Source organism: Cyprinodon tularosa, unplaced genomic scaffold (genome assembly GCF_016077235.1).
Source record: "Cyprinodon tularosa strain WSP-4 unplaced genomic scaffold, ASM1607723v1 ctg114, whole genome shotgun sequence".
Taxonomy (NCBI): domain Eukaryota; kingdom Metazoa; phylum Chordata; class Actinopteri; order Cyprinodontiformes; family Cyprinodontidae; genus Cyprinodon; species Cyprinodon tularosa.
This window is the reverse complement of record NW_024037937.1, coordinates 669,518-690,755: the sequence shown is the minus strand read 5'-3', so window position 1 is coordinate 690,755 and position 21,238 is coordinate 669,518. Positions and strand designations below refer to the sequence as shown.

Sequence of the window (21,238 nt, the reverse complement as noted above, 5' to 3'; positions counted from 1 at the left end):
AATCCAACGCTTTCGGACAATAGCTTCTGCAGGAATCCAACATGAGACATTTAACTTTGCACAAGCAGGTGATCAGTTCAGGTCAATGCAGAGATGGAGGAAGCTTTGAGACCATAGATTCAGACCACAACAGCTAATCTGTTTGTTTTTTTCTTTTCTTTTGATTGTTGATAGGTTTCTGTCTTACTCGGACCAGAGTCCAAACTTTGTGTCACAGCAGAGAAAAGGTTATGGATATTCATCTGGTTGATGGCAGGTCTCACGGTGAAATTGTGGAACAAAAAAACAAGCCGTTGAAAAAGCACGCTAACGCTCTACTAAACTGTGCTCCCAGTTTTATCAGCCAGGTTCATGCCCCAGCGTGATGGGACCAGGTTCTGACCTTTTCAAATGCGACCTGTGTCTCAACAGCCAGGTCACATTCTTCCGACTCCAACGTCTTTTATACTCGACAAAGGTCACTATCGTGCGCCTTTCTATGCAAAAGCGGGAAGAAAAACAACAACCAAGGTGTACGATTATGCTGAGTCTTTTTCTATCGTTTTAAAAACATTGCATTATCACTGCGGGGGCTCCAGTTGGAAAAAAGAAAGATCATAAGATGTGCTACAGCACTACCATGCTTCCATAAGCAGAGAGAACACTCGCTACTTGTGACATCATGGAGATCATCAACTGCACATGCAGGACTTTTAAAGATATAGTGGAGAATGTTTTCTTTCCAGGTGGATCATCAAAATAAGTGGTCCTTCTAACTGTCAATCATTCTGGTGATATGTTCATTTAAGGACATCCTACATGCTAGTCCCCATTTTCAGCTAACCCTGTGCTGAGAAATACCTGGCTGCCGAGAATATGCTCTCCTCTCGACTCGCACAACTAATGACAAAACGGATTGAAATATGAATGAAAAGGGAACTTTTAAACATATTTCTAATGTTTTCATATTTCTTATGCATAAATGCGCTAAAATTAATAGTTTTGGTGGACAGAGAAATTCGAATGAAAACGATTTTTGCTTGTATGGAGGCAAGTTTTAGTCAATGCGCTACTGTCAGTGTCCATTGAATATGTTCTCCGCTCAGTGGATGGCATTTCCCGCTTTTTCTATCAACACCATTCTATATCATTTCTGACAAAACATTAAGAATATGTTTAAAATCTCCCTTTTTCGTTCATATTTTAATCCGTTTTCTCACCATTGTGTGAGAGGGGAGGTAATTCTCGGCATAACGAGCTGGTGAGACTGACCTTTTAAAGGAGAAATTACAAATCTTATGTTGGAAAGTAAGCTTTTATGATGCAAACAGCAACATAAAACAGAGCATGCACAAGGAGAAATGAGCTTATGCACGCTCTCGCACACGTTTATTAGGCGTTCCCCCTTGGGAACCGGTATGGGGTTGTTCATGTGCAAATCCTCCACTATACCTTTAAGTTCTGTCAATGCAGTTCAGACAGGAGATCACATTCAGGTCGCATATATTTGGAAATGTGAAACAACGCAACACAAAATTCGGAAAGAGCATTAAAGCTCGCAGTATGAACTTCATCATTGTCTAAATGCATTAAAAAAATGCACTCTTTGCTGATCCTTGTAGGACTTCATAAGATATGAATTAAAATGTTTACTTTAGAGGGTTTATTAGAGTTGCTAACTGGCTTACCCGCAGTATGCTACTTCCTAGTTTACTTCCCCTGCGCACATGGAAGTAATCTACCTCCTTTAATATAAATGTGCAGGAAGGGCTTTAAGTATGAAACGCTAAAAAATAACAGCAGAATGTGGTCATCTTTCTGCAACCCTGCATGAGACTAAGGTGAGCAACTGTGGTGTAAACTTTACATATTTTAAATTACATTCTAATTTGTAACCCGTATTTAGCCGAGTGAGCAGCTGTAGTTTTTTTTTTTTTACTAAATGTTCTCATTCCCTTATTTTTAAGAGGCAAACCACATTGACATCCATTGAGCATTATCATCAACCTATTGTAATCCTCTTCATCTAATTGTCTAATTAAGGCCTGATACCATCTAGTTTGATCTCACTGAACTTGACCACTCCAAGACAAATAGAGGAATTTGTTAATTTGGAAATATTCTCCACTCCAGAGACATTTTCTGCTCTGATGTTAAACATTTGATTAATTTCATCGCCCCCAAGAAAAAGGGATGAATCTATTCTCTTAATGTAATTTGTGGAAAACCCACCATGACAGCGTAATTATTTTGAGGGGGCCGATTTGCATTGCCAGCGCTGTTCAAACTAAATGCTAGCGTAGATTCTAAGGCCTTAAAGATAAATTAATAATCTCAAGTATTTAAAAGCCATGAAACATTTAAATTAAATAATATCTCTTCCTAAAGGGCACAGCGGAGCCGTTTCCATACATATGCGCACAGACACAGATTTTAAATAAACATCAGCAGTAATCAGTGGGACAGAAATCAGAGGGAAAAGTATTTTGCTGGAGCTTCTTTTTAACGGTTCCTTTGGGGCTTCCCTCTGACTTCGATTAGATAGGATTTACACACAGTTGATGCATTTTTCCAAAACTTTTAATTTATTTCATCCCTGTGCGTTAGAAGGATAACATAACAATGTATTTTTTTCCACTTTTTATTATTATTTTTTTTCTCTCCAGTTTAGCTCCATGAAAACCTCCCTATTTATGACACGTCTGCACAGCTTTGATCACCTTTTAAGGGGGAAGCAATTGCCCCATTTCGGAAGACAAGGCTACCGATGTTCATTTTTTTTGCTCTTGTAGTGCTGCAAATTTACTAATTGACTTAGATTCTTGGCTTCAGGCAGTAACCTAATAAGGCCATCCAAGGTTAATGATAGACCTTTTTTAGAATGGTTGAACGTCTGACACCAATATGCAGCGCTGGTGAAAAACACTTATTACTTACACAAGAGAGATTTCTCTGGCAGGGGGGTAGAAGTCTCTGACATCTCAGAGAAGCACTGATTATTAGCTGCTGTATTTTGTTTGACACCAGATCGAAACGCTGCAGTCATTCGGACGGCCGAGGCCTCAGCACAGGGTTGTGTCGCTGCTTTAACACCGTCTCTTCCCAGGAACACCAGCGCCACAAATTTCAGTGATTTAGCAGCCCCTCCGTACAAGCAGCTGGTGTCAGCAGAAGTGTCGACCGCCGCTGCCAGTCGGCTGTCATAGTATCCTTTGCCAAGCATTTTTTTCCCCACTCCCCTTTTGCTTTATTATCCATAGATTATAGAGAGCCGCACGAAGCATAAAGTATTCAAGCCTGTTAAACCTTTCCACATTGTGTCACCTTTAATGGGATTTTGTATGTTGTAGCTCATGAATGTGAAGTAAAACAAAAATAATTCATCATTTTATCTCGTATTAAAACCGATCTGACAAATGTCATGTCTGTATTTTGACGTCGTGTATTGATACTATTCAGTGCCAAATATCATTTGCATTTACCTTTAGGGGTACAGTATGTGTCAAACAGAGGCGGGAAGAGTTAAAGTTAATTTTAACTTCTTATTTTGTTTTTTTTTTACAAAACAATTAGAGCAACAACAAAAAAAAAAGTAGTCATCCAAGCAGTAAAAACTTGTTTGATCAAATAGCTGAAACTGTTACCTCCATATATCTGATTTAATGTTTATAACCAGACAGAAATCTGCAGTGTTGGGCACGTTACTTTGAAACAGTAATTAGTTATAGTTACTAGTTACTTCTCCCAAAAAGTAACTGAGTTAGTAACTGAGTTACTCTACAATAAAAGTAACTAGTTACTAGTAAATGTAACTATTGTGTTACTTTTGTGAGTGTATGAATTTAATAACTGGGGATGTCTAATTCTGAAATCCTGTGTTTGGGTTGTTATAGATACTGCAACATGTAGCTATATCTATCTATCTATCTATCTATCTATCTATCTATCTATCTATCTATCTATCTATCTATCTATCTATCTATCTATCTATCTATCTATCTATCTATCTATCTATCTATCTATCCATCTATCCATCTATCCATCTATCCATCCATCCATCCATATTTCTCCCTTTCTCCATATAGGCTAATGATCGTTCACGCTCTCCGTAGTTCCCCTGTGGTGGGAGCACAGGGCGGCTGTTACGTGCCTTTAGCGAGCATGCGCGTTTCCTGTCGCTTGCGCTGTGAATCGTGCCGCCGCGCTGTGCGGAGATGCAGGGGAAACCGTATCTGATGGGGAAACGCAGCTCGACGTAACACCAGTATTTCCATCTGGAAAGCGCTGTTTTGCCGCTGGAGTCCTCCTCACTCTCCACCCTCCCCTCTCTCATGACGCGCGCACGAGTCCTATCATGAAAAAAGGTTAATTGTGCGACCTGACTAACACGCAGTAACGGGGTGCCGGCAATTGTAACTGCGTTATAGTTACAGTAAGAGTAATCATTTTGATTACTCGTTAATGAAAAAAGGTAGCAGCGTTAGTAACGCCGTTACTTTCAACGCCGTTAGTCCCATCACTGGAAATCTGTGTGCATATTTTGCTATTCCAAGTTGTAAAAAAGAATAAATAAAATAAAAGTAAACAACATGATGACAGAATAATAATAAAAAAAGTCAAAGAAACACATTTCCAAATCTTTTTTTTTTTTTTTTTTTTTTTACATAAACCTAAAAAAACAATTGGAACAGTATTTTATGCTCATATTCTATTTTAAAAAAATGACTTCTGGCTCTGATATCAGCTGGAATGGTTCTGGTTTCTCATGATCGGTAGAGAAACTAGAAACCGAACTTAAGTAACAGTAGCAATACTCTAACAAGAGTATTAATGAAGTAAAATATCCTAAAGTGAAACTACTCCCAAAAGTATACAGAATTGCTTACTTTATTTATTTTTTATTAACTGAAATGAATCTAAATAAGTGAATGTAAGTGTTGGGTGTCATCCTAATGGAAGGATGAAGTCCTTTGTGTTTTTTTTCAGGGATTGTGTCGTACAATAGTTGATATTTTTAAGTGTTTCTTCACTTCTAGCACCTTAAACCACATCCAGCTACATTTTGAGTTGATGGATTAATCAGAGCTCCTTCTTTGACCGGTCTGCAGGGTTCATCGGCCTTCATGAAGCCGTTTGTTCACTGGTGTTCTCTAACGAAGCTTTGAGGCCAAAAACAAACCAGAATGGTTATTTAAAAAAGAGGTTAAAAGCTCCCATCTGATGGGCTGTAATCTTTATTAAATGAGATGTTTCCTTCAACTGAGCCAAAAACAACATCAATCTTTTTAGGTCCTTAATGGTCCAATATGAATATTATGGGTGGAGATGTTTATTGTAATTCGTGATGATCCTCAACAGGAAGCTGGTGAACAGGAAGGTGATATTTGCCGTCACTACTTTTGTTTTGTAGCTAGGTTTTGTTCGTCTAACGTGAAATATCTCTTAAAGCACACCGTCAGTCATCCAGGTCATGGTAACCCTAAGTGCTTGAATAGAGGCAAGTTGGAACAGAAAGCTGTGATTAACTGCTGCTTTCTCTTCAAGCACTTAGAAACTGAAAGGAATAAGGGCCGAGGTTAAAAGTTTCACACAGAAACATACTGAAGTTGACAAAGTTACTTTTTTGGTTTAAATGGGGCCGTTTCTTCTTTTTTGCAGAATCCCGGCTCCTCCGCAGGCTCTACCCCCAATGCCCCGGTGACGGGTTACAAGCGCATGGTCATTCCCAACCAGCCGCCTCTGACTGCGACCAAGAAGACAATGCCCAAACCTCAGCCTCAAGGGGGAGTCCCACCTCCCCCTGTCAGCCCTGTAGCCAAGCCTCAAAGCAACATGGCTCCTCAGCCTGTTCCAGCCTCCTACACCACGGCATCAACCCCCAGTCAGCCCACCTTCAACGTCCAAGTGCGGTCCGCCCAACCTAGCCCTCAGCACCAGGCCCCCGCTGGCTACCACTACGGCCAGCAGCCCATTCGCAGCCCAGCACAGGTGCAGTACATGCCGGCCCAGCCCAAAGGTCCCGACTTTGCTTACGGACCGCCACAACCGGGCTTCTCCCCCTCGGCTCATCAGATACAGCAGTACCCTGGGGGACCACAGGTCGGGGGAGGAGGCTCCAGGAGACCTGATCCAGTCCCAGCTCAACCATACCAACCTCAAGGCCCCAGAAAGACCTACATCACAGATGTTCCCCCCAGCTTGGCTCCGTATACCTCTGGACCAGATGCCCACCCAAAGGTAAGGTTCTAAGTGAGCGCAACACAAATCCTCCCATAGAACTGGTCAGATTAAGGTAATCTACTCACGCACTGTCAACAATGACAGTAATATTTAAGGACTTTTTATTGTCTTACCATCTCACATTGGAATGTTTCTGCTATGAATTTTGGACTCAGTTCAATCAGTTTGATATCTAAGAGAAGAAAGAGGTTCAGATGAATTAAATGCGGCCTGAGTTCAGGGGTCTATCAGCTTCAGGGTAGAAACTGTTCCTGAGCCTAGTGGTCTTGCTCTACATGTTCCTCAGTCGCCTGAGTGAGGGAAGAGGTTGAAACAGTCTATGAAGGATGGGTGGAGGGAAGGCTGTTCCCTAATGCCCCTGTCACACCTTGCAGATTTAGCCTGATGACCCAGAATCTCCTGAAACGCTGGCATACACTCAACTTTCTATGTGTTTATTCAATATTGGGCGTATACATAGAGTATTCGTAACGAGTCCAGAGCGGATGTCCAGCGACAGCCTAACTTATGCATAACACACGGCAGCATAATGCCAATGAAATGTTACAAACTAGTGGTTGAGGGGGGCAGCAATGCACCTGGAAGCACCAGGCCTGCATAAAAAGATTTCTTTGATTGTGGTATTGACCTAGCAGCTGTTTACCACCCGCCCAAAAAAAAAAAGAATAAACGAATAAAAAGGAAAAAAAGAAAGAAAGAAGGAAGGTTTGCAGTCACAGCAGATTTAGCATCATGTCTACTAGCAATTTTGTTGGTCGTGGTTGTGGGTGTGAATGCAGGGAGAATCCATCACACTCACCTTCTCACTCATCCTATGATGGGGAGGAAGTCTGGAGGAGAACAGTTTCCTCTTGTGAACCCTCTTTTATCCCAAAATGATGCTAATATGCCATTATACAATAGCTGTAAGTTAGAAATACATTCAATGTCTGGAACATGTCAGATACGTTGATATACGTTGGAGATAAGTTCTTGATAAGTCAAGTTATGCACAAGTTACTCATAGGTTATGAATAAGCTAGACACCATGACTTATGAGTAACTTACACTTAACATATGTCAACTATTATATAACGTACATGTAACTTATGGCCCAAGTATAGACTTAGACTTCCTTTATTGTCATTGCACAAAAAACACAAGGTGAATCTTGACAACGAAATGTTGATTACTTGGCTACCAGTGTAACACAGTCCAAGACCTATTCCTGCACAATAAATATGTTTTTTCTATGAGTAAGAGCTAGCTATATATAGGGTAAAGAGTATATATATACATATATATTGCACTGAGTTATTGAAGAAGTAACATCAATAAATAAGTATTGCACTGAGTTATTGAATATTGCACAGAAGAGTTATTGAAAATGCTGGCATATGAGCATGCTCAAAATTTCCCGCCGTACTCGACGTGTTTCAGCGTGCTTCAGCGTGCTCATAACTTATACAAAACGTACCCATAACTTATCCAACGTATGCCAGCGTTTTTGCCAAATTTTTCGTACATCAGGCACACGCTGGTCTAAATCGTCAAGATGAGACTGGGCTTAAAGTCCTCTACATGCAGCCTAAACCGCCCTTCACAGAGCCATCCTCTCAGCAGCAGTGCAGCTGCTACATGGGGATGAAGGACCAGAAACAATCTTCACCACACAGCAATAAAAGTACAAAAATCTATTTATAACGCTGATAGAATGTGATGCAGCTGCTCTCCGTCAGTCAGTATTCTGACCTCAAAGTGCACCGGCGTCCAGGTTGAGGTGTTTTTGATAATATCCTAGTATAAGAACTGCTCTTTAGGTATTTGTACTGGCATTCGTTTATTGCCTTTTCCCGCCCTTATTTACTCAATAAGCAGACATATTACCAATCTACCAGCTGGAGAGGAAAGGAACGCAGGGTTTCACTAGTATTCTAACAATAGGCCATGAACGGGCAGATGATGCATCTCTTTGGTCCTGCTTTAGGCCTCTGCTGGATTTGCCTATTAAAATCGCCACAGTTCACAAGCTGTGTGTCATATTTCCGCCTTTATTTATCCTTTTAACAGTTCACTTTCTTTGTTTTTCAAACATGGTAACAGACACACACACCAGTTATCGTTGGTTCAATGGAGACAACTTAAGGATGTCCTTTTTCAAATAAAAACATCCTTCAACAATCTTTCAGTGCACTGAAAAAAAAAAAAATATTAGAAGCAGATTCCTTTTATTTTGGTTGCAGGAATAAAGAAACACTCATTTTGGAGAAAATAGCAACAAAAAAGGATTGAGTTCAATAATTTTTTATAGAACAGAGCTCAGCGGAGTGGAATAATACTGTTGCTTAGGACGGAGCGCCTGATGCCACTGAGACGTCTATTCTAATCTCAACATCTCCAGCCTTCGCCAATCTCTGGAAAGTAGAAGGCCCTTGAGTTTTCTTTAATTCAAGGATTTTATGCTGGTTCAGAATCCAAAGCGGGCCTCTCAGCCAGGGGGAATAGCTCATCAAGGACTGTTCTTTACTAAATACAAATTAGCTTCAGCATTGCAGCAAGAACATTAAAAATAACTAATTATATTTGTTCAAAACAAGAGCCTTCGTTTTGCTGGAAAAGCTGGCTGTGGTCCCAGTTTGACAAATTATTACCAAAAAAAAGGGAAAACAAAACAAAAGGTTGCGTTTAATGCATTTGTAGGAATCTCTTTGATTTCAGATAAAAGCAAATTTGCTAATTTTGAAGCTGCAGTTTGTGCTCTTTATATTTATATTTGTCTTGCTTTCCCAAGGATACGGCGAAGTGAAACAAAATCCTCTGTGCATCACCCTCCGCTCTGCTTTATATTCTTGCGTCGAAAATGTCTGGAAACCCAAATTCAACCAAGAAATGGGTTTGCACCACATAAACTCTGCCCTTAATGCTGTGCTCTAAAATTAAAAGTGTCTGTATTAGTGTGGAGAAAAACTCCCAGAGATTATAGAACAGAAAGCAAAGTCCGTCCCCTTTGCCTTTAGGACCATCACTCCGCCTGACCCGACGCAGTGACATGTTCATTACCTTCTACAAATGGTGCTTAATCTGCTTTAATCTGGTGGGTCGTGCTTCTGCTAATTTGTTGTGGAAATAGGCTAAAATAGAGTCAATTAAGAAGAACTATTTACTTCCATATTTGTGATGATGATCAAAAAAGATCTCTTCTTCTAATATGAAGGCAGCTTTTTACATAATAACTGTCAGCTGCGGATCTGTGACTGTGATTGAAGACTTCATTTAAAAAGGATCATTCCTCATAATCGGTGGCATTCATAGAAGGTCACTTTCATTAGAAGTGCTTGGATAATATAGCATAATCTGGGCCAGTTCTGATCAGCCCCTCCGGCTCTGCACTCTGCTTCACCTCTCATCAGCCTCTGCCATCCTGCATCTAGTCAGGGTGCGTGAGGACTTCCTGTACCACATGCTTAGAGGACTCTCCATTTTACTAACCCACCAGACTCTGCAAGTCTCCTCATCTTGTCTGAAATGGAGGACAGCTAAGCTGGACGTGAACTTGAATGACGTTTGACAGGGCAATTATTTTGGAACTGCAGACAGTAAAAGCCCCTGTAGAAGGTCAACGTTGGTTTCAGCTTTCAAACGGGTTTTATTAGTGGGACATCTTCTCTGGTCACATGATTTACTGTCATTTTGCACATGGTATTGACAGCACGCAAATGAAGAAAGAGCCTAGATTAAAAACAGCAGGTTATTCATTGGAAGTGATATAAATGGCTGCCATCTTTATCCACTTGGTTTGACCTAGTGAGTGATCCAGAAATTGGAAACCAGGGTGTCGGAGCTGAAGCTTACAGGGTAGAAACATTTGGGGCCATTCCTCCTGTTGAGAGCTTCACCGAAAACAGACGTCATTACGGATTGGATGGGATATGAGGCAGGCCTCAATTTATATAGATAAGCTCAAAAAAACATCAGGTGCAACTGGCTTTTATTTGGTAAGATGTATTTATGAACAAACAGAGAGAAAGGTTAAAGTTATAGTGGATGATCAGTTTTAAGTTCTGCGGGGATCATCGGATCTCCACAGCCCCCACTGTAGCTAAGTTTGTGTGTTCGAGTGTTTGGAGACAGTGTTGTTGACAGACCAACTGGACTCACACGTGTTTGATAGTCATTCCACCTGGGGAGCTGAAGAGCAAACAGTTATTCAAACAATTGGGTCATTTTTTACCTATATTTCCAGAAAATAGCTTGTCTACTACACCTTTAAAATTCAACACAACAATAAAAGACATTTAGTTTTATTCTTTCCCCTTTTTGAAAATAAACCTGCAAATGCTTTTTAACCCTAATTTTTTTTAACTGTTTTCAACTATGCTATCTTCATCAAATGGTATTTGAATAATATTTTCTTTAGTATTAAAAATGCATTTATGCCCTAAATATTGGCTAAAATATTTGTTTTTTACAATGCCAAAACTAGAATGTACAGCACAACAAAATATAAGTTATAGTTATATCCAAGGTACAAGATTTTGTTGAGACATAATATATCCCCGTACAAAAAAGAAGAGAAACCATATGATTTGAATGAAATAAATTTACATAAACTTGACGTCATTATAGTCCTTTTTGAGCCTAAATAGAATTCAAGCACCGGATATGAGCAGCAGAATAAGTATGGTTCCATCTGCTGGTAGTCTGCAGATGGCAACTACTAAATAGAGGCCCATCGTCCTGCGGCGCCTCGCTGTAAAGCAATAGCTCTAATTGGTCTGAGATTAGCTGACATTAAATTAGTAAATTGATGTATAGCAGCTCTAGCTAGGCCTTCCCAGAGCCTCCTAAAAGAACAGTGATACAGCAAAAAGGTGAAAACCAATCAATCTATCTGTTTATATTAATGTCACTTAGACTGTAGAGTCTAAAGCTGCGTTCTCACCAAACGCAGCAGGAGCAGCAAAAACGCGTCTGCTGCTTCATTTTTGATGCTTGTACAAGTTCATTCTGACACTAAAGCAGCTTTGCTGCTCTTGCTGCGCAGTGGAAAAGTGGGTGTGACGCGCATTGGGCAGGGCTACTCTATCCTTTATTTGCCCTGCAGCTATATTTGCTGTGATCAGTGGGAATAAAGTAGTTTTAATATGTTTTTAAGTGGGAAAATTCACCTGAAAACTTAATCAGTGCAGTCAGTTCATCCAGATTACCATCCTGCCTTCCAATATTATTTCTGTCGGAGCCGCTCAGACCCCCACATACCAGCGGTGCACTGTCAGTAGGAATCCCATTCAACAGCAGCCTCAGGCCCGGTTGGTTTGCCGCGGCAGCTGCAAAGCGGTTTTCATGTACGTAATCCAAACTGCAGGCACCAGGATAATAAAAGTGAACATGTTTTGCCGGCAGTTTTCAGCATTTTAAGTTAATTTAGGCGTTAATAAACTGTTCCAGTGGAGTGATCATAGTGATCTGCATCAGGAGTGCTGTATCTGTCTCCCCGCCAGCTCCCAGATCAGCATCTCTGATTGGTTGATGTGTCCAGCAGCAAAAGTTAAATTTTTCCATCTCGAACAGCAGCGCATATGCGGCGTGGCGCGTGCGTCAGATGCTTAAACACACCCGACGCGCTGCTTCATATGCTCAGACGCGATGCGGGACATTTTATTGCGCCTTGACACGCATAAACCATTGCCTTTGCATGGAAACTCGCTGCTCCTGCTGCGTTCGGTGTGAACGCAGCATAAGAATATCATCGCTATCACTAGCATCAGTACTAATGAGGACATTTACTCACCCATCCATCAAATTAGCATTTTTAGCTTTTACTTAAGTAAACACGATATTTAGTTCCTGCTATATTCAGAACACTGTTCCAGTCTTATCCTTCGTGGAATAAAGTGCTTTTTTTTGTTGGTTTCTCTGAACTGGTCATGGACTTTTCTTCGGTATTTCCATACTTTGCTGGGAGGTGCTAACTGGCTTAGCAGCATATGGCTACTTCCTTGTTTATCCCTTGCTCACATGTGCGATATCACGTGCGATATCAAGGGCTTGATAGAATAACAAATTTGATTAATACAAAAAATAACAATACGGCAGCAGGATGTGGTCATGTTTTGGGAAAACATTTGCAACCGGACTGAACTACACGCAAATAAGTAGATTTAATAAGATTGTCTATGGATTGAACATTCATTTTCATTAAGCTAAGCTAAAAAACAAAGCTAATGTATTAAATTAAGCACTCATTTATTGTATCAGAAATGATTGGATCTATCCATTGTATCTTTTCTGATTAAAGCCATATTTCTATAGGTATAGTAGAATCATCTCATGTTTTCAGATATTAATTTTTCCAAAACGTAAATCAATTTTTACCATAAGGGGATCAGTGGGTGCATCTCTTCCTGTGTGATGTCATCTCCTCAATAGGGTGACCCCAGTTACCCCGACTAAACATGAGAGGCATTTCCAGGCCTTAAAAAAGGTGAGCAGACAGAGTGCAGGGTTACCCGCTCTGCTGCAGATCACCAGAGAGAGGATTCTGCGGCTGGTGCAGAGTTAAAATGTGTAACTACAAAGCAAGAGCCCAAGGCTTCAAGCAGATCAAGGCGTGCTATCTGCAACTCTCTGATCTGTACTGTGTAGACACACCTTGAAACAAATTGCTCTTGTTCTATGCCAACTTTATTTAAGCAAATCAACCCATCTTTCTGGGGTTTTTTAAAGATATATTTTTAGTTCTTTATTGCAAGACAAAAAAAAAGCCTCCATCTGTTTTGTTTTTATTTTGTGCTACATAATCCTAAATCTAGCTTAATTTTTCCTCAGTGCCATCAAGTCCCATAATAGAGAGCTCCTCTAAATTTAATCTTTCTTTTCTTTTTAGCCTTCTGGACAAAATTTCCCTCTGGCGTCATCAAAAAAACCAATAAATACTTTCTGAGAAAATCTGAAAGCTTTCCTCTATTTTTACCACATCAGGAAGTGTTAAGATGTCTTAAATTCAAATGTCCTTTTCTAAACATACATATTCATCGGCGTGTTGAAATGTCTCTCCACATAAAGGAAAAGATGTCTTTTTCTGTCAAGCACTTTTTTTCTTTCATAGTGATGTACGATCAGAGCCCTAGAAAAAGCCTGTGTGTGGGTGAGTGGCTGGATGCGTTCAGGTGATGAACCTATGAGTATAATTAGAGCGTTTTCCAAGGCGGTTTCTCTGGAATATCGTCTTGACAGCCTAATTAAAAACATGAGCGTGATTTTTACTCCTTTTTTATTGTTGTTTCAAAGCAAACCATCTTATTTTAGAACATTAATGCTTCAATTATACCTCTCTGCTCTCTGGCTTTGAAACTTTTATCTTTCAATTGCTTCTCTTACTCTTTAGGAATGTTTAACAGGGTTTCCGCGGGTCATTAAAAATCATTAAGTTATTATTTTTTAAATTAAGGCCTTAATTGGCATTAAGATTCATAAAATGTGTTTATTGTGGCATTTAAAATGCTTTATTTAAAAAAATAAAGCATTTAAAATGCATTATTTGCGTGGAACTGCTTCCAGTTGATCGCAAAGCTGTATGTTCAGAAAAGAAGCTTGAGTCGGAGAAAAAGCTAGAGAATGAGGGGAAAAATCTAATTTTAACAAAAGGGGGCTGGAAAACGAGGAATTCAGGACATGGCTGCAGCCTGTCGACGGGTACCTGTTGGTAGCATCAAAATATCTTCTAAGAGTATTAAAAAGCATTAAGTTAGAGTTAATTATTCCTGTATAAACCCTGTTTAAATATTTTTAGAGAAGTTTTTATCCTTTCACATTTTGTAGCTTTTTCAACTCAACTAAATGATTTCATCTGTCTTGGTTAAAATACAATCTGCTCATTAAATTAGTCAGCGTTGGGTTCATGATAAGCCCAGATGGGTTTTAAACAATGTTTTTAATAGAATCAAGAATTTTTTATTCTTAATAATTATAAGCTTTGTTTTAAGGAGATCCGGTTCTGACCAGTTCAATTGTAAAATGACCTTCATACCATCAAAAAGTGAATCAAATTCTGCTTTTGAAAAATAAATAAATTGTAAACTTTGTTTTAGAAAAATCTAGATTTAACAAGATATTTTCTAAATTCAATTTTTGGAACTAGAGATGATCAGATCAGCCAGACTCATTAAAACTGTGAAACAACAACATTAGCATTATTGGCAGCTAACGATTAGCCTCTCAGATTTCTGTTCTGTTTCCGGGTCAGGATCGTTGGTCAGTCATATAAGCCGTTTTTCTTTAGTTTTTAACTCAGCATTGATTTCCTATTTTTCTTTCTTACTTCAAATTAAGAGTATAAACCTAGATACAAGCTTAAGCTAGGTTTAAACTGATACAATCACACCCTCCCCAGCCATGTAGGGCGCCTGTTATAAAACCCCTAATACTTTGGTAAATTGACACTTACCCCGCACACTATTTAGACATGTTGGCTTTTAACTCACTATTTTAATCACTTGTTGAAGAAGAACATATAATGCGGGATGTAAAGTTATTTTTCTACACATTAGATTACAACATTTTAAATCTAGGTAGTTTAATATCCTTTATTAAGAGGTCAAACGGCAGATTCCTGTAAATTCGTTTGACCTTTGTGTCTAAAACGTTGCAAGAAATGGAAAGAAATAGATTAATAAAGAATAGTTTTGAACAGGGCACGTTGTTTTCTTTGCTGTGGGTGAAGTGTTTCCCCTCTGTCATTGGAGTGCGCTGAATCCTACGTCAACGTCAGCAAAATGTCTGCATTTGATTTGTGCATCAAAAGTGGAGTAGTGAACAACACCCCAGACGAGCACACATTCTTTTCATCACTTGATTTATAGTTGAAATCACTTCCTGTCTATTTTTCCGTCCCATTCTCCCTTTCTATAGAGCAGTTGTTGAAATACAGTAAAAGTCAAAACTCTGGACACACCTTCATTGAATGCTTTGCCTTGGTTATTACCTCTGGCAACAATTTTCCCCGACCATCAACGGGGAGATTGTGTAGAAAAATCTAAACTTTAAAATATATTCTGGAGTTTTTCCGTTGCTAAATGATTCTGTATTTTTTTTGTTAATGTATTAGAACATAACAGAAATTAGGGAAATCCAGTTAAAGAAAAGGAGGTGTCCAAATATTGTCTGTGCTGATTATGTTGGTAAAAATTTTGTAAGTTTCAAATTTAAAGTAGTTATCCTTAATTCAAGATATTTTTTGCTATTTTTAATGGAAACTTTCTTTAAAGGAATGAAAACATTATTTTTCTATGTCATGTTTCCAATTTATTATTCTGGAACAGACAACTCCACACAGAGGAACTGAATTAAATGCATTTATCAATTGATTTATATGATTTTTTTTTTTTTACAGATACCACATTTCATGTTCCAGCTTTGCTGATCTGATGACTGTAGTGTTCTTAACTTGGTATCACCAGTGTCGATCAAACTATAGTATTTTTATCCATTTTTACCATTCCTCTAAATGGATCTACCTGCAACTTTTTAGTTTTTCTACAATAAAGTGAAAATTCTAAATATTCATTAGCTTAGAAACCTTTGTGAGGGAATGCAATCACTAAAATCATAAATGAGTTAACTGTGCTTCGGTAACAGCGCGTAGGACGCCACATAAGGCAGCCTCTCGCCATGAAGCTCATCTTAGCCAGGAATACTAAATCTGTGGCTGGGATCAGTTGACCGCCGAACTGCCTTGTAATGCACATTCTCCTGTAGGATCATAACAAGTTTTTACTGCTGTAAAGCAGGTCGAACTCTGTGACTGGGATCAGTTGGGCTCCCCCGGCGTTCCGCATGTATATGTTGCTGTTTAAAGTTACGGCTGCGCCAGTGAGCATTTATGTTGGTGGTCCCCAGCGGATCTGTTTACCGACTCCTTTATTGAGTAAAGATTGCTCTGCTGGAACTGATCCTTCAGCTCTGTCACCCGGTCTGTTTAGCAACACATCTGAGAACTTCCTCTCAGTGGTTCCTCCCAAGTTTAAATCAGGCTTAGTGCTCCTCAATATATCCGCAGCACGTTATTAAAGACCAGCATAGATTTATGAGTCCCGAGTCATTTTGCTGGCGCTCTCAAACTGCTTTAGGTTATCTCTTAGTTTACTAAACTTCCAAACGAAAAAGTTGGGCTCATCATCAGGATTTATATCTCTAAAAAAACATCTCAGACCTAAGGGGTCAGACGGTTGAGCCAGAGTCAGAATGTCTAAGGAAACATTTTAAAGGATGACACTAGAAGTAGGAAAACAGATGAAATCATAATGTGAGAAACTTGTTGTTCAGTTTGTGCATCAGCCTGTTGATCTCACCCTGACGTTTTCTTGGCTGTTGATTGGCCAGTTCTCTCCTCACTGTAGAGTGTTTTTAGGTGTCTGTCAAATGCCTGTTCCTATATCACATCCCCCACATCCCGTTCACCTCCTGACCCTCTGAGACAAACAGCACAGCTGCTAAATAACCCACCGGATCAATATGTGTCATTGCGGTTGAGGGAGCCCCAGCCATGTGAAATATCTGAGCTGCGTATCTCCATGCTGCTCGCCTCTCCTCCTGTTTCTGCACTGGAGAGATGCAGAGGTTTTAAATCATGCAGTACTCAAATTTCTTTATTCTGAGGCTGTTCTCTTTTTTCTTTTATGACACTGAATAAACGGGTTATCACCTCATTTGTAAGCCCCCCCCCCGCATATAAATATAAAGTCTTTAAATAGTTACAGTGCCTACAGAAGCTTACTGTACCTGTTTTTTAATTTACCGTAATTCCCGGACTATTAGCCACTCCTTTTTTCTCATGCTTTGAACCATGTGGCTTGTAAGAAAGGTGCAGCTTTTCTGCACAGAGGACTTCCGGGGGAGACACTTAGTGGGGGGGTCTCACAGTGGTTTTCACAGTCGCATGTGATGTGATCCCTGAGGTTATGGAGGGACAAAATATTTTATGAAATACATCAATTCTGAATATCCAATGACATTCATTAATATACCGTGAAATAAGTAGATGGCACATTTATTCATCTAATACATTATTCAATATTTTCGTTTTTTTAATACTTGCACTAATAAATAGTAAAATGAACAATTAAATAATTGAAAATACATTTTAATTACTGAATTATTTTGAAAACTATGCTTAGACTTAGACAGACTTTGTCTTTTTGTACACACAGAGTATACAAAAAGAAATTAAGTTCAGTACAGCTCTCAAGACATTAAAGTGCAGCAGTGATCAAAAGTAAGCAGGACTGATAAATGTAAACATACGCATATGAGTTACAGTTTCCAACATTTACGGGTTTTTTTTATTAACCATTTATGCATTTAAGTTACTTCTCTGTATATGTATGAATCAATATAGAGGTATGGAGCTACATTGGTGCCATTAAAAATGGTTCAAAAGGAACTTTTTGGAACTGAAAAAAATTATGTGAAAAAAATACTTTAAAACTGCAAACAAAATGTTGAAAAGGACTTTTTTAGATTCAAGTTTTATTTAATTTCATTTTATCTTTCTAGTAAACCTGGGAATATTTTCATCAGGTGTGTAAGTCAGAAGTTCCCACCCCTGTTCCTCAGGGACTCCTGTCCTGCATGTTTTAGTTCTTTACATGTTGCATCACACCAGAGGAGGGGGAACCCTAACTTGAATCAGGTGGGCTGGAATGGAGACATATGTTTGATTGGGCAGCGATTTTAAACTTCAGGGGGGGAAAAAGAGTAATAAAAAATTAAAAAAAATGAATCTAAAACATTTTTTTTTCAATTTCTTTTATTTTTTTAATCTTTGTTGTTTTTCTTCAGCTTTTTCAGATAAGAAACGTTTAATAAAAATGTATTTTTAAACAAACCTCCATCTAGCTCTTTTTACAGTGTAGTAAACATATGCAGTTCTACAAGGAGGGAGTCACCAGTCCGTTACGTTGTTATTTTTGGGCCTGAAAAGGCAGAAGGACGGGGAAGATGCCTGCTTTAACTCTGGAGGAGCTGCAGAGATTCACATCTTACATGCAGAAGTCTGTTAATAGAACTTCTGTTGATTATGCACTCCACAGATCTGGCCTTTATGTATTGTGTCAGAATAAAAAAAACAGCTGGTAAAAGAAATCTGAAGAGTTGCTACTATCAGTGTGCAAGAGGTCATTTAAAGAACACGGAAAACCAATGCTAAACTTGTCTAAATGAGCCCACTATCCCCGCTGTGAAACATGGGGGTGGCAGCATCATGCTGTGGAGATGTTTCATCAGCAAAATCTTTGGAGGCAGTTAAAGGTTTTAACTTTCCTCTAATCCTATCTCCTGAACTGCAGTAGAATGTTTTCAATTAAAGAACGTTCATGTATTAAATGGCCCAGTCAAAGTCCAGACCTAAACCCACCTACTGATCCTGAGAACAAATGTTATTAAAAAAAAAAAAAAAAAAAAAAAGTGGTATAGTTAGAAACTTTTGCTGTTAAACACTGTATCTTTATGATTTCATTTTTAATGTTTTTTTTTTTAATAGAAATTGAACTTTATTGATCTCACAATAAAGAAATGAACTCTGCATTTAACCCATCCCCTTTGGGGAGCAGTGGGCTGCCCTGTGAGCAGAGGCGCATGGCTCTTATTACTAGACCAACACTCATCCTTTTGTTTTTTGAATGTCGGTTTAGGGTTGAATTTATTTGCTGTAAAAAAAAATGTTTTGTTCTGTTTAAAATGTATTTAGACTACTTTTAGATTCTGTGTTAAATCATTTTTGTGTCAGACATCTGATTCCTTTAGCCACAGAGTACTCAAACACAGAATCACTGAGTAATGTTTCCAATAGGGTTAAGAATCCATACATAAAATTAATTAAAGCTACAGTGTGTAATAATTACAGGGATATACAGTCAGAAATGTAATATATTATACATAACTATGATATTTATCATCATCTAAGAGCTCAGCCTCTTAACCTTAATATTTGCGTTGCCTTAGAATTCGTTATTTATAATTACATAGGAGCGGGTCTCGCAGCCATGGAGGCAGACATCTTTGCGCTACGGCAGCGCAGAGCCAACAAACTAGTGATTGCGAGATCGCCCATTACGCTCGAAAGTAACTACGGCAAGTTGAGAGAGATGAACTGAGACGGTACTGAACACACAGACTAATGAAATACTACCTGTAAAATTATCTATGTAAACAAACCTCATCACTTGAGAAGGTAGGTGATGCGGATGTCGTGGAAGACATTTTGTCCCGTAACGCTCGCCGTACTGTTGGGGGGGAGAAGCGGTGGGGGGGAGATGTTCATGTTGTTGCGGTCTGCAGTCTGGACGTTAGATGTTGCTGAAAATTACACACTGTAGCTTTAAAACACCCAAAAACCAAATTATATTATTTAAAACTGCAGTTGAATGATTGCTTCATGTTAGGGTGTTTATAGCACTGATGCCTTGTAGCTAGAAGGTCCTGGGTTTGATTCCTAGTCCGGAGTCTTTCTGCATTGAGTTGGCCTGTCCTCCATGTGCATGCCTGGGTTCTCTCTGGGTACTCTAGCTTCCTCCCACAGTCCTGAAACAGAACTGGTTAATAGGCGTCTTTACGTTTGTCTTTGGATGTGTGTGTGTGTGTATGCATGCTATTTAGTCTCTGTGCTGCCCTGTAAGAGACACCTAGAGAGGATGAATGGATAATGGACGGACGGATAATCATTTATTTGATGCGTTATTTAATTTCCCTCTGGGATTAATAAATAATTGATTTATGTGAAACTGTATTATAAAACTGAGGCTGAAAAACATCACACTGGCATTGACAGAATAAAAAATATTTACAAAGCAAATTATTTTTAACATTAGTGATTATTAGTGACTGATTATCAAATCAATTCATCTAATTTGGGAGACCTTGAATGCAGATTGAGTTTGAACAATTTAAAATCTGTTTCTTCCATCGTTTCCTTTTCCTTCCACTTCCCAAATACATACAGTAACAAAACATGTTGGTCTTTTCCATAAAATCTAATTACAGTGTATCTAATTGTTGTAATAAAAAGTCAACATTTCCAGTGTAAATTTAAAATGAATTAAAACCTGATGGGGTGAATCAACATCCAGACACATGAACTCCCCTGTATGTTTAAAAGCAGGATTCAGACCTGCAAGAAAACAGTAAGCCTGCCCCCCCCAACCCCTCTGCATGAACAGTGGCCCCTGCTGGCTCCTCCGGTACATAACCAACCCCCCCCTCCATCAGTTCCAACTCCTTTGAGCTCACAAACAAGTTTCTCTGTGTTTATGGAGAGTTGCCTAAACTTTCTTCCTCCCTGAGCTCCTCACATCCTCCTCCTGTCCACAAATAGGGAGCTTTTATGCCTCCCCCGGGTTGGAGGCTGTGAAACGTGTGCACTTTCTAAACTTTCTCTTCTCTTCCTTTTCCATCTCTGCGTCTAATCAAGGCGGCGTCCCCGAGCGGATGGGCCGCTGCGGCGTCGGTAGCGGTAGCGCTTGGTCAGACTGTCATGCAGATAAGCCATGTCGTTGTTTAGAGGGGAGGGTGGAGGGATCAATCATGGTTTGCTGAGGAGGTGAAATTACACAGGAGATGGACAGCAGTGTGGATTTCAGAAGGGAAGTGCACTTTGCCAGGACATCGATTTGAGGAGACTGACCTGTGTGGGTCCTCATTATGTCCACCACACGGCCTTAAATATAGATTCAGGTTCCCACAGGAGGACCAAGCTGGACAGATGCTTTGAGATTTCACCCAAAACCAGGAAAACCTGCATCCTGTTTAATATGGAGTTTGCAGGACTGTAATGGTACAGAGAGAGGCGCCAAATAAGTTTCCTCCTGGTCCCGGCAATTTGTGCAGTCATTTGTTGTTGTGGCTGTTTCCTTCTTTCCTTTTTTTTTTCCTTTCTCCCCAGATTGCTCGTGGCGCCCCTTCTCTTCACTCTCAGATTTTCAAATATCTGTTTGCAAGGGGGATGCGTCAGTTCTGAACAGATGACCTAGTTTTTATGCACGCACCA

At 39.4% G+C, this 21,238-nt stretch overlaps 1 protein-coding gene across 1 annotated transcript in view; it reads left to right on the top strand.

Annotated features, from left to right (window-relative positions):
- Positions 1-21,238, top strand: part of LOC119795838 (LIM domain containing preferred translocation partner in lipoma) — a 193,923-nt gene that overhangs the window by 88,337 nt on the left and 84,348 nt on the right. The window contains exon 5 of the mRNA XM_038304070.1: positions 5,638-6,216. Within this exon, the coding sequence (XP_038159998.1) occupies positions 5,638-6,216 (579 nt within the window). The remainder of the gene's footprint in view (positions 1-5,637; positions 6,217-21,238) is intronic.